Source organism: Globicephala melas, chromosome 15, assembly GCF_963455315.2.
Source record: "Globicephala melas chromosome 15, mGloMel1.2, whole genome shotgun sequence".
In the NCBI taxonomy this organism is placed as follows: Eukaryota; Metazoa; Chordata; class Mammalia; order Artiodactyla; family Delphinidae; genus Globicephala; species Globicephala melas.
The window spans coordinates 58644746-58657790 of NC_083328.1; the positions used below are offsets into that span (position 1 = coordinate 58644746).

The following is a 13045-nucleotide window of genomic DNA, read 5'->3' on the forward strand; positions in this document are numbered from 1 at the left end:
ACAAGGTGAGGGAGAAAGGTGACCTGCTTCACCAAGTGTCACCGGAATCAAAGGCATCAAGGCACCCAGCATGGGCCCTCTTCCTCTAGAGATCAGAGGTCTGTGTGGGCTCTGACGCTACACCCCATGGTCTCAGGAACTCAGGCCCCCTGTTTGCAAAACAAAGCTGTGGAGATGTGTGAATTTTAAGTACCTCTAGGTGCTGTCCTGTGATTCCACGTGATAGTAGAGAAGGACTGAATTCAGAGGCTGCAATCTCTCAGGAAGCTAGTCTCTTTCTGAGTCTCTCTCTCTCTCACACACACACACACAAACACACACACATACATACACACGCACGCTGAGTCTGAAACTCCCACAGGGCTCTCTGGGGCAAGACACAGATTGGGAGAAAATAGCTGCAAAATATATATTTGACAAGGAACTTGTATCGAGTATGTATAAATAACCCTTACAACTCAATAATATTAAGACCAACAGCCAAATAGTTAAATATTTAAAAGTTGGCAAAATACTTGAACAAATAATTCACCAAAGATATATGGATGGCAAATAAGCACACAAAAAGATGCTCAACATCGTTAGTCATTAGGAAAATGCAAATTAAAGCCATAAGGAGATACCACTATACACCTATTGGAATGATTAAAATTAAATAGACTAGGGCTTCCCTGGTGGCGCAGTGGTTGAGAGTCCGCCTGCCGATGCAGGGCACATGGGTTCGTGCCCCGATCCGGGAAGATCCCACATGCCGCGGAGCGGCTGGGCCCGTGAGCCATGGCCGCTGAGCCTGCGCGTCTGGAGCCTGTGCTCCGCAACGGGAGAGGCCACAACACTGAGAGGCCCGTGTACCGCAAAAAAAAAAAAAAAAATTTAAATAGACTGATCATACCAAGTACTGTTGCGGATGCAGAGAAACCAGAACTCTCATACGCTGCTGCTGGGAATGTAAAATGGTACAACCACTCTGGAAACACTTGGGCAGTTTTTTTAAAAGTTAAATATATATTTACCAAATGATCTAGCCGCTCCACTTCACTCCTAGGTATTTACCCTAGAGAACAGGAAGGTATATCCATACAAAGACTTATACACAATTGTTCACAGCAGCTTTATTTATAATAACAAAAAACTAGAAAAAACCAAATGTCCATCAACAGATGAAGGGCAAAACAAATCATGGTTTACCCTTCCATACAATGGTGTACTATGTGTACTCAGAAATAAAAAGGAATAAACTGATGTACACAACAACTTGAATCTCTAAATAATCATGCCGGGTGAAAGAAGCCAGACCCCCACCGCCTCCCAAAAAGTATATTCTGTATGATTCCATTTATACAAAATTCTAGAAAATGCAAAGTAATTGATAGTGACAGAAAGCTGGTCAGTGGTTGCCTGGACAAGGGAGGGGAGAGGGAGGCGTGAGAGGAAGGAATTACAGAGGTGCAAGAGGAAACTTCGGGGGTTGATGGATGTGTTCACTATCTTAATTGTGGTGATGGTTTCATGGGTTACATACTATGTCAAAACTTACCAAACTGTACACTTTAAGTATGTGCAGCTTGATGTATGTTGTCTGTACATCAATAAAGCTGGAAGGAGGGGAAGGGGCAGGGGAAAGAGAAGAAGGCAGGGCAGCAGGAAGCAGGAGGAGTCTTTCTGGGAAGCCTGGGACCTGGACACAGACACACGGACGTACATGCACTGAGTATGAACCTGCCACTTGGCCTCCAGGGGAGTCCTAAGAGTCTCTCAACTCAGGATTCCATCTGTGAGAAACACCAAGGCTACTGGCCATTTGCTCGTTATTCGTCCAGAATACTTCCTGTGTGCCTGGCTTGCGCTGGGCACTGGGGATTCAGAGATAAATCAAACACAGGCCTTGCCCTGGGCAGTTCATGCTATTGGCCATGGGGAAGCCTTCCCAAAATTCAGCCTAAACATTTAGCTTCATGCCCCGAATATACCAGGCAGGTTCCCTTCACAGGAGCTATGAGAACTCTTCTTCTTAGACCCGATTTTGTTTCTAGCCTTGCCACCTCTTGGGAGAAAGCTCGTAGCTCCAGCCGGATTCTGTCCTGTATCTGTGCTAAGCAGACATCCAAGCTGAACCCCAACTAATTTCTAATAACTGACTAATGAGATCTGAGTCAAAGTCTTCACAGAATTGCAGAAATTCAGGGCAGGAAAGAATCTGAAGGTTTCAAAGCCCAACATCCATCTGATTGAAGCTTCACTTCGCTGAATAACATTCCTGTTCTGCAGTCACCCAGACCCAGTTTGAATACCTCTAGTGAGAGAGGAGCTCACTACCAACTGAAGATGTATCGGATCTTTGGAGAACTAGAGAAGTTATAAAGTTCTTTCCTTCTAACTGTGCATGGAAGGGTACTGGCATTCATTAAGCACCTACTGTGTGCTAAACCCTGTGCTGGGGGCTTTACACATATGGGATTTCTAATCTAGTTTAATTCTCTACCCAGCTTTGCTCCTATGAGGCTGGGATTATGATTATGATGCCCATTTTTACTACTGAGGAAACAAAAGGTCAGAGAAATCAAGTGACTTGCCCATGGTCACAAAGTCAGTCCATGTTCGAGACCAAGCATGTCCAACTGCAAAGTCCATGCTCTCTGTTCTCGACCACTCAGAGAGCAGGGTGAGGGGTCTGACGCTGTCTAGGCTTGGATCCTGGTCTCCTTCATCTGAAGGCTAACCTCTGGGATTCCTTACGATGGCGATCTCCTGCCAGTCCTAACAAACTCTGAAGCCCATCCTCTCCCAGGCACGGGCCCCAACCCCTTCCTTCCAGAAGGAAGCCACAAAACAGAGGGTTGGCTCAAGGTGTCCTACAGCTCCAGGCTGGGCCCTGGGTACTGCCCAGCATGGGCTGCTCTCTGCAGGGCAGGGAATGGGAGGGCATGGAGGGTCAGGTGCTCTCCGTCCTCTGCGAACACAGACCTTGGTCTGGTGACTAGGAGCCTGGGCTCTGGGAAGGAGCTGATGAAGAGGGACCCTTGAAAGATGGCATGTGAGCTGGGCCTTGAGACAAATGGGAACATGGGGAGATAGCAGTAGTGGTGGGAAGAAAATTTCAAGCAGAGGGAACTGGGGTGAGTAAAAGTAATTTAGGTAGAAAGGAAAGGCCCGTGGAAGGTATACTGCTGACCTGGGATAGAATGGGACCAAGGGTCCCTTAGGGACATTTCTGAAGTAACAGAATGCCTTTCTCTAGCTCTTAGGCCGGCTCACTCCAATTAGGCCCAGGGCTGGTAATCTTGCTCGTAAGAGCCCAGCTAAGGGCTGAGGAGGGACGAACGGATACTCACAGGCCTGAGAACAGAAATAGGGAGAGAAAGAGGATGAAAAAGCAAAGGGAGAAAAAGGGGTGGAGAGAAGGTGGGCTCTGGAATCAGATATTTGGTAGCTAGGCCGCATATAACAGACAAGTTGCTTAAATTCTCTGTGACTCAATTTCCTCTTCTATAATAATACCTTCCTCACAGAGCGGTAGGAGGATGCACTAAGTCACACATCCCTGCACCTGGTATGTGGTGTCCCTCTTATCATTCACCTGGACAAGGGTTGGGACCCAGTGGGCAGAGAAGTGATTGAGGCCGTGCCGAAGAGGGGCATTTGTGCGGACATCTGCTGTGTGCCAGGCCCTTTCAGCAGATCATCACTCTCCTTTCAGGCAGGAATGATCGATCCCTCTTTGGTAGATGAGAACATGGCCCTGGGGGTAAGACAATTTGTCTGAGGTCCCAGGCTAACAAGGAGCAGAACTGGAGATGAGCCAGGCCTGACTCTGAAGCCAGGGCTCACCCTGAGCAGCAAGCAGATGCTAGGAGGCCCAGGTAGGCTTCAGCTCTGTGCCCGAATGCAAGGAAGGTGGCCCTTGTCAGACGCTGCGGGCTTCGCCTCATGGCAGAGGCCACGTTTGGCACACCTTTCTCCCAGGGAGCTCAATGTCCAAAGTCTGCCACCTCTGAAAGGGAGGGTGGGAGGAGGTGAGTGGTACAATGAAGAGAGGAGGGAGGGATGGCTGGGAGGTAAGAGGGGGATGTGGTGCCAAACCAGCCTCCTAGTGAGGAAAGACCCAGGACTCACTGTGTCATTTCCACCATTTAAAAAGCCCCAGAGAACAGGGGAAGACCCTTTGCTGAGAAGCACTAACCCCACAGCCCAGCTAGACTGGCGGGCTCACCTTACCCAGTCCTACTCCTCTCCCTTTTCGCAGCCCTTTAGATCCTGCTCTAGTTCCTCCTCCAGGAAGCTTTCTCAGATAGCTCCAGCCTACAGTTACCCTTTCTCCTGGGGTCGCCAGTGGTACCCACTGCTTGCATCACCTGTGACCAGTCCTATACTAGAATTCCAGATCCTCTAGATTGTAAGACTGCCAAGCACAGCCATTCCAAACCCCATTACATTGCAAGAACTCCTTCTAGAACATCCAGACCTATGTGAGCTGCCCAGAGATGAGGAGCTAGCTCTCAAAACATATTGTTTCATTGCTAGATGTTTTGTTTTTTTGTGTTTTTTTTTGCGGTACGCGGGCCTCTCACTGCTGTGGCCTCTCCCATTGCGGAGCACAGGCTCCTGACGCGCAGGCTCAGCGGCCATGGCTCACGGGCCCAGCTGCTCCGCGGCATGTGGGATCTTCCCGGACCGGGGCACGAACCCGTGTCCCCTGCATCCGCAGGTGGACTCTCAACCACTGCGCCACCAGGGAATCCCTGCTAGATGGTTTTTCAATTTAGAATGTTCTTCCTAGAACTGAGCCAAAATTTTCCTCCCTGGCTGGCACTTGTAAGTGCTGGTCTGGGGTCTGCCCCTCAGGGCATATGGAAGCCTGGGCTCTTTCCTGTGACTGAACTTTGAGTATCTGGAGATAACTATCTTTACCCTCAACGGCTACTATTCTGTCCCAGCAGTGTGGGAAGTCATGTCCAGTATGCCTAGATTGGGGTCCCAACCCTACCACTTCCTGGTTATATAACTCTGGCCAGTTCCTTCTTTCCACTAGTCCCAGCTTCCTCAATTATAAAAACTCCTAACCTCACCAGGTGGCACTGCCTCCCCTGTCGAATGTGGTAGTTTTATTGTTCTGTTCATTAACCACTTCTTTAGAGGCAATATGGCTTAGAAGAAAGAACATAGCTTCGATGCCAAACTGACCAGCATTTAAGTGTAGGCTCTGCTACACAGCAGCTGTGTAACTCTGAACAAACTACTTCCTCTCTCTGAGCCTCAGTGTCCTCATCTATAAAATGAGGATAACATATGCTAAGTGGGCCTGAATTGTTTTGCTTCTTGTTTTCTCTGACCCATCTGTGTCTTGGCCTTTCTTCTGGATCTGCCCAATTTTCCAAGTTAACTATAATGCAGCTACCCTTTTATTGAGCACCAGTGTGTGGCGGGCACAGTGCTGAGTGCTTCAGATGAGGATTCCATTCAATCCCAGTACCCACTCTTTAAAGCAGGTACTATATGGCTAGTATCTTTTACTCAGAAGGCACACAATTGAACAGCAGCTGTTATTAATATTTCTATGAGCCAGGCTCCATGTACCATCCATATATATTTATCAGCCTAAAAAGCTCCCTAAGGGGAGGGACCACATCTTGGGGCCTGCTTACAGAGCAGACACTCTGTACACACTGGCTGAATGAATGGATGGAAATACTTCTTTGCTTTCTCCCACAGCGGCCCGGATAAAGCCTGACCACAGTAGGTGCTTGATGAATATTTGATTAACTAGAGCCACAAAAATGTAAACTGTCCTCAGTGGCTTTAGACTGAATCCCAGAATGTCCTGAAAGCATGTCAGCGGGACCCCTCCTGCTAATTAGGAGCTCCTCTGAGGTCCTTCTCTGAGAAGGCTCCAGGCTTCCTCCACACTCAGATCCCAGCTTTTCCTCGGTGGTGGCTGTGTGGCAGAGCTCTCTACAGAGAGACCACTTGCTGTCCAGACCTCATCACAACCCAGGCAGAGGTGGCAGAACCAGCAGGGCTTCCAGAGAACAGGAAGCACCTCTCCCGCTGAGGAGCTGCCAGAGCCTCTCCTCGGGTGTGGCTTCTATGCCAGCTTCACGTGCCATCAGCCAAGTTCCCTCTTCTGAGGCTGCCCACCCGGCTTCCAGAGACCCTGTGGTAGGGAGGCCGACTAGTGTGACAGCTTCAAGGGGGCTCAGAGGTGCCTGGAGGCCTCAGTCTCTAGAGGCTCCATTCTGACAGTGCTGCCAGAATGGAAGGGGCACTAATTAGGCCTTTGAAGCTGGGGGCCCAGAAGCAGAAGATCACAAGTGGCCAAAGTAATATGTTCCCTTGCCTTGCAGATAGGGCATCCCTGGCCCAGGCCTGCACTTCCAGCCTCGTTTCCCTTCTCCGCCCTCATCCTCAGGTGACAACTAGGAGCACTACGCACCTGGCATCTAACACTGTACATCAGGGGACACAGACTGACGGCCTGACACAGACACACATTAATGGGTGCGTTTTAAAGTGTTTCCTAGTTGGCCACATTAAAAAAATCAAGAGATGTCACAAACATCCAGATTTCTTACAAATGAGAAGATCTGACAACACGAGGCCCAAGTTCTTGCATGGCAGCGGTGGCGAGAGCAGGCTAGCAGCCACCTCTTTCGAGCAACACTCTCTAATTTGCTATCACCCCCAAAGAGCCCAACATAGACAACAGCGTTTGAGGTCCCTTGCTTTTCATGTTTTATCATGGCATGCGGACCTCCTAATGACCTTATGAGGTAGATAGCATCATGTCCCCATTTCACAGATGAGGAAGCAGAGGCTCTGAGAGAAAAAGTAACTTGGCCAGGATTCGAACCCAAGCAGCCTGACTTCAGAGCCAAACACAAGGACACTGGTCTGCAGCAAAAGTATGGACAATGCAGTGAGTTTTTTTTTTTTCCTTTTTTTTGTGGTATGCGGGCCTCTCACTGTTGTGGCCTCTCCCGTTGCAGAGCACAGGCTCCGGGCGCGCAGGCTCGGCGGCCATGGCTCACGTGCCCAGCCGCTCCGCGGCATGAGGGATCTTCCCGGACCGGGGCACGAACCCGTGTCCCCTGCATCGGCAGGTGGACTCTCAACCACTGCGCCACCAGGGAAGCCCCTGCAGTGAGTTTTTAATACAGCAAAATGCATTCAGTTTGAAGGAATACTTTTTTCTGATTTTATATAGCCTTCTTACTTTGGGGCTAAAGGTATTAAAATGTTCTTTCTCTCACTATATGATAGTAATAGTAAACAGAACAAGTGTCATGTGTCTTTGCCTGGCAGATTAAAAAGTTGGCCAACCTAGGATACATTCCCAAATGTACTGATCTTTGAAGTCTAAGTCTGAGGACCATTGCTCTGCTATACAGCCTTCTTGTCACAGAATGATAGCATGTTTCTGCTACTCCTCCTGGTTCAAAAAAACCCCACCTCTATCTACATCTCATCTTATCTTTGAAGAGGTGGCTTTTGAACTGAGCTTTTCCCAAGCCCTCTCCCTCTAGCAAACTGACAGAGCATTTGTTCATTCCTCTTGTTATATTTATCTCATTCTTCCTCAAGTTACAGTTATCTGTATCCTATCCACTCTTGTACCCCCTAAAGTGGTTCTGGAACAGAGGGAAGAGATACTGAATTATTAGCCAGTCAGCACATGAAGAGCCCTTAGAGATCACCACCTCTGACTATCATTTTGCAGGTGTGGAAAAGCAAAGAGTCTCGCCCCAGGCCACCCAGGGAGTCCTGGCAGAGCTAAAGTGAGTCTCCCGGCCCCTCGGTGCTGGCTCTTTCCACTGCACCAGGCTGCTTCCCAGATGCTCCCTTTTGGTTGGCTCAGCACCTCAATTCAGAGGTGCTAGCATGTGACAAACACTTCATAAATATCTCTCCACTAAGCAGTAAAAAGCAGCCTGGGAACACAGGCCTCATCCTCTATAAGGGCCCTCAGCTCAAGCTTCACATCACCTGCATCAAACCTCCCACTCAGTGCAAGCTGCCCATCAAATGAAGAAACAGCCCCTTAGGTCCCTGGTGACCCAGATGTAGAAAGATGCACATATGGCTCAGAAATGCAATTCCATTAGGCCAGAGTTCTGATCCCAGCCTTGCTGAGTAATCTTGGGTAAATGCCTTCATCTCTCCAGGGCTCAGGTGCTCCAGACAGGTGAAAGAATGACATGAGGAAGAAGTTCCCAAGCCTATTGCATTGTTATAGGCACTAGACAGGCTTTCCAAGAGGAGCCTCAGAGTCCTGCCTCTAGAGGCCTCTGATGACAGGGAAGGTTCAGGCCCACCTGCGACAAATGGATGGTTCCTTTGGAACTGTGCCACAGAAGGGAGTCTGGATGGCCCCTCAGACTCTGTGGCCACATTTTGGGTTGCTGGGGTCAAGAGCCAAGAACTGTTTGAAAATGTCCTAAGTTGGGTAGAACATTTATTATTATTATTATTACACACAAATTCAACACAGAAAATGGCATCACCCTCACCTTCCTGACCCACTGAGTAGGAAAGGCCATCCCCCCTCCCTGTCCCATTACACCCACATCAGTATTATCACAGCTCCTAGATGGTTCATCATACCTCCACATTTAGATATTTGTCTCCCTCTGTTAGCCGTGAACTTCTTGAAACTAGGGACCGCCTCTTACTCCTTCCTTTATCCTGTGCACTTGGTCTAGGGCCTGATAAATAAATAATAAACAAAGGCCGATATATGTTTAGCTAGACAAGGAATCCCCTCCACTCCTGTTCTGGGATAAGGCAGCATTTAGGCCCCTTAGAGCCATAGACACATCCAGCCCATTTGTGACATGCAGAAGGAAACTGGCCGATCCAAAATCACTCCGTCAGTGAGAGGGCTCAGACTAAAAGCAGCCTTTCCAACTCTCAGGACAGTGCATTTCCAGCTAAACTGTCTCGAGTTCTACCACACATTAGCTGTGTAACTCTGGGCGAGATCCTTTGCCTCACTGCCCTGGCTTCCTCACTTGTAAAATGGGTAAAATTGTAGTGCCTACATTATAGGATTGTCTGAGGAATAAGTGAACCTGTGTAAAACAGAGCACAGGACATAGGAGGAGCTCAAAAAGTGTGCCTGTCATGACTGTCATTCACTCCTGGCTGTTCTCCTTGGTAAAGGGGCACCCACCACCCATCAGCAAAGCAGAGCTCACAGCGCAAGGAAGACTTTCCAGCACTGACTTAACACAGTCTTCAACCCAGCAAGTCCCCTGCAACAATCCCTTTGGGGAAATGCCTGATCTTTTGTCACGAATCCTTCACAGCTTTCCCTCCTCCAAAGCCTTATGCACGTGTGCAAGTGTACACACAATTCACAGTGATGACAAGGAGAGGTTGTGAAACCTTTGCAAGAGCTCACCCTTTCAAGTCAGATAGACTGGGTGTCAGATAACAAGTCTGCCACTTAGAGCTGTGCAGTCTTAGGCAAGTCGCTCTCTCTAAGCCTCGGTCTCCTCATCTTTCAAAGTGGTATAATCTGGGCTTCCCTGGTGGCGCAGTGGTTGAGAGTCCGCCTGCCGATGCAGGGGACACGGGTTCGTGCCCCGGTCCGGGAGAATCCCTCATGCCGCGGAGCGGCTGGGCCCGTGAGCCATGGCCGCTGAGACTGTGCGTCCGGAGCCTGTGCTCCGCAACGGAAGAGGCCACAGCAGTTAGAGGCCCGCGTACCGCAAAAACAAAAACAAAACAAAACAAAGTGGTATAATCTGTTATGAGGATTACCTAAAATATGTAATGGTCTGCTATTCCATAAATGATGCTGAAAGTAATAATAGTTGTCTCATTTTTATTTAACAAAATCCACTTGACAAAATGTCAGAACCAGAAGGGGCCTTAGGGATCATGTGGTCCAGTCTTCTCGTTTTATAGCTGGAGACCCAGAGGTCTTGAGTGGAGGCGTGATTGGCCCAAGGTCACACATTGAGGTGGTGGTGGAACAAGACCTGGGACCTGGGTCTCCTGATTTTTTGCTACATGTCCATTTTGGCCCGTTTGATTCTCCTTATCTGCCCCCTCCCCGAAACACAGGAAGTGGCTGGAATCACTCTTTTCCCATCCTCTTCCCTTCATGCTTATCTTTCACCAGCCAGAACCATCTGTTTGTCAACATAATCACACCCCCCAGGCACATCTAGTCCCTTCAAGCCTGACTTGAGGAGAAGGTAAAACAACTGTTGGCCCCTGGCAATAGCAATAATAACAGTAAGAGCAATAAATAACAGTCAACAACTGGCACAGTACCCTATACTTTAAAATGCTTTTCCCTACACTGTCAACACATTCTCACAGTTTCTCCCTAACCTGGTTGGCTTAGGAACATAATTTCCTCCAACTTATTTGATTCAACACTTCCTGAGGACCCACTTTATGCCTAGCCATGGGCTAGAGATTGGAGACACAGAGAGGAAAAAGTCCATGCCTCTGCCGGAAGGAGCTCACAGTCTAATGGGGATTGAGGGCAGGTGGGGACATAACAACTTCTTTTGGCCCAAATGGTGCAGCAGTAAAATGCCCTGCCCCACCCTATGGGGAGGCTTCTTTATCATGCTGTCAAGCGGCAGAATGTATCTTTGAAATAAACTGGAGCAAGAAAAGATGAATGAAAGGCTGAACAGGACAGCAGGAGGGAAGGTAGAGAATAGAAAATACAGACACCGAAAACTTGACCTCCTTGTCTCATGGAGATTCTAATGAGAGATTCCTGGAAGGGCAAGGGAGCAGCAGTGGGATCCATGTGAAATCAGAAAGCCACAGTCCCTGCCTCCCTGACAGCACACAAGATTCTGATGCTTCTGTTCCCTTAGGGATTCTGCCCTCGGATGCCAAGATTTTCCAAACCCAGTGCTGGGCTATATATGCCTCCTTGGGACCATCGTTGCTGGAATGACGTCAGTGCCCTTGCAGTGGAAATGTTTGTACCTCCTGATTGCTTCCTAGGCCCCTCAGCCTGGCAGCCCAACACACTCCAGCATTCATTATCCCCTGGCAGGGAACCATCCGCAGGGATGTAAAAGAGACCGGTGGGGTGGGGGAGGTGGGAGAGAACCGGACAAAGAGCAGCCACCCCTCCTCTCTCCTCCAGTCTATCTCCCAACTCCTGTGTCCCTGAGAACCTACTATGTGCCAGGCACAGGCACTATTTTAAGTGCTTTCATATATGTCTCATTCAATCCTTATATCAACCCTCTGAGATACATACCCTTCTTCCCAGATTTACAGATGAGGAAACTGAAGCTTGGGGAAGGGAGGTAACTTGACAAAGGTCATCCCAGTGATGGCGCAGAGATGACAATATAGGACTGTCTGATACCTCCGGTTCCACGAGGCCCACACAGTCAATGTTTCACTTGAGAAGTCTCGAGTTGAAAAAGATCAACTGAGGAAACCCCAATTATTTCATAGACCCAAGTTTAAATTCTGGGTTGCTTTAATAGGGATGTCCCCCTGACATGTAAGAGCTGCTTGAATGGCATATTAAAACTGTACAGACCATCTAATCCAACTCCTGAATTTAACAGATTAACAGACAGACACCCACGCCTACAGAATTTTAAGATGGCTACTTGTGGCCTACGAGCAAGCTAAAGGACTAGGACCCCAATCTCTGGCACTTTCCCTACCCGACCATGCCTGCAGAGATCACCTTTTTCTGGGAAGCAACTCCAGCCCATCCCACCTCCAGATGGGCAGAGAAGGCAGAGGAAACAGGCAGTGTGTCGCCAGGCCTCTCCTCAATCTGCTGGGTTGAGTAAGGGTATATGGGCGCTTCCCAGGCTAGGAGGTGTTCCCAACAGCCCAGCTCCCTGCCAAGGAGCAGAAGAAACCATCACAGCCTGTGGAGAATCCATGGAGACTGAGGCTTAGATCTCCTACTCTAGGGGTCATGGACATTTTTTTCTTCTCGGGGGAGAATATGGGAAGGAAGCAGTCATTGGCACTTGACCTTGGGCTGGGTGTGGGGTTCCCTGCTTCCCCCTCCCCCAGGTACTCTTGCTCCTCCTCCAAGAAAGAAAGAGGCTTAAATGTTTGTCAAACAAATAGGAATGGGGTGATCCCCAAAATCCTCCAAATAGCTCACTTTGGGCATCTTCTCTGCTGCCACCAGCATCCTCTAATTAGTGAATTTCTAGGTGGTGGTGGTGGGGCGCTTCGAGGGATGTAGGGGAATGAAGGGATGGTAAGAATGAGTCACAGTTAACCCCTCCTCGGCTGGTGCCCTCTGACGAATTCTACCGCAGAGAGCAGCCCCCGCCCACCGGCCGCCGCGGTGCAGCGCAGGCCCCCATCCCTGCTCCGCCGAGGCCTCCTCACCTGAGTCCACTCGCCCTCCGCAGTCCCGCCGGCTCTCACCACTCCGGCCCGGCTTGGCGCAGCGCCTCTGCAGTCGCTGCTGCAGCTGCCTGGCCCAGATCAGCAACCTGCGGCGGTGGGGAAAACAGACAGACAGGGGCGGGTGAGCGCGGGCGGGGACAGCGCGCAGCCGAGTCCCCGACCGCTGACAGCTGGGCCGCCGCGGCCGGAAAGCCTAGAGGGCCGGCTGCCCGTCGGGCGCTCCGGCCGCTCCCCTGCGGGGCCCGCGCCTCCCCTACCCCCACCCCGCACTTGGCACTCTGGGCTGAGGCGGCACAGCTGGGCGGTGGGCCCGGAGGTTCCTGTCATCACCTGCAGAGGCTTCCATAGCTTCGGCTGCCCTGCCCAGGCCGCCGAACTGCTCTCTGGAGTCCCTACTGGAGGCGGCTAGCTGCGTGCTCGCTGGGGCTGGGGCTGCCGGGAGGGAGGGAGGGAGGGAGGGAGGGGAGGGGAGGGTGAGGTGGATGGAGGGGACCAGCCAGTCGGCGGCTCGCCGGCAGCTGCGTAAGCGGCCCGCTTCACTTTCCTTCTTAAAGAGATAGTTAGTGTCTTGCTCCAGAGAGCGCGGAAGACGCCAGCATCCGTGGAGTTAGGGGCCTCTCCTACCTCCACACCGGCCTGTACTTATAACTGGGCGGCGGGGCCTGGAGGAGAGCAC

The 13045-nt window shown here is 50.2% G+C and overlaps 1 protein-coding gene across 14 annotated transcripts in view; it reads right to left on the reverse strand.

Annotated features, from left to right (window-relative positions):
- SNPH (syntaphilin) overlaps nt 1-12831 on the reverse strand; it is a 41851-nt gene extending 29020 nt beyond the window's left edge. For 12 of the 14 annotated variants that reach the window (XM_060284088.1, XM_060284090.1, XM_060284087.1 and 9 more), the window contains exons 1-2: nt 12700-12831; nt 12349-12455 (exon numbers count right to left, since the gene is read on the reverse strand). Coding sequence is in view for 1 of the 14 variants with exons in the window: in XM_060284079.1 (XP_060140062.1) it covers nt 11681-11708 (28 nt within the window). In the remaining 13 variants the exon portion in view is untranslated. Of the gene's footprint in view, nt 1-11680; nt 11871-12348; nt 12456-12699 lie in introns of those variants that run through there. The other 2 variants (XM_060284079.1, XM_060284089.1) reach the window with 2 other exon arrangements.
- Between the last annotated feature and the right edge of the window lie 214 nt (nt 12832-13045).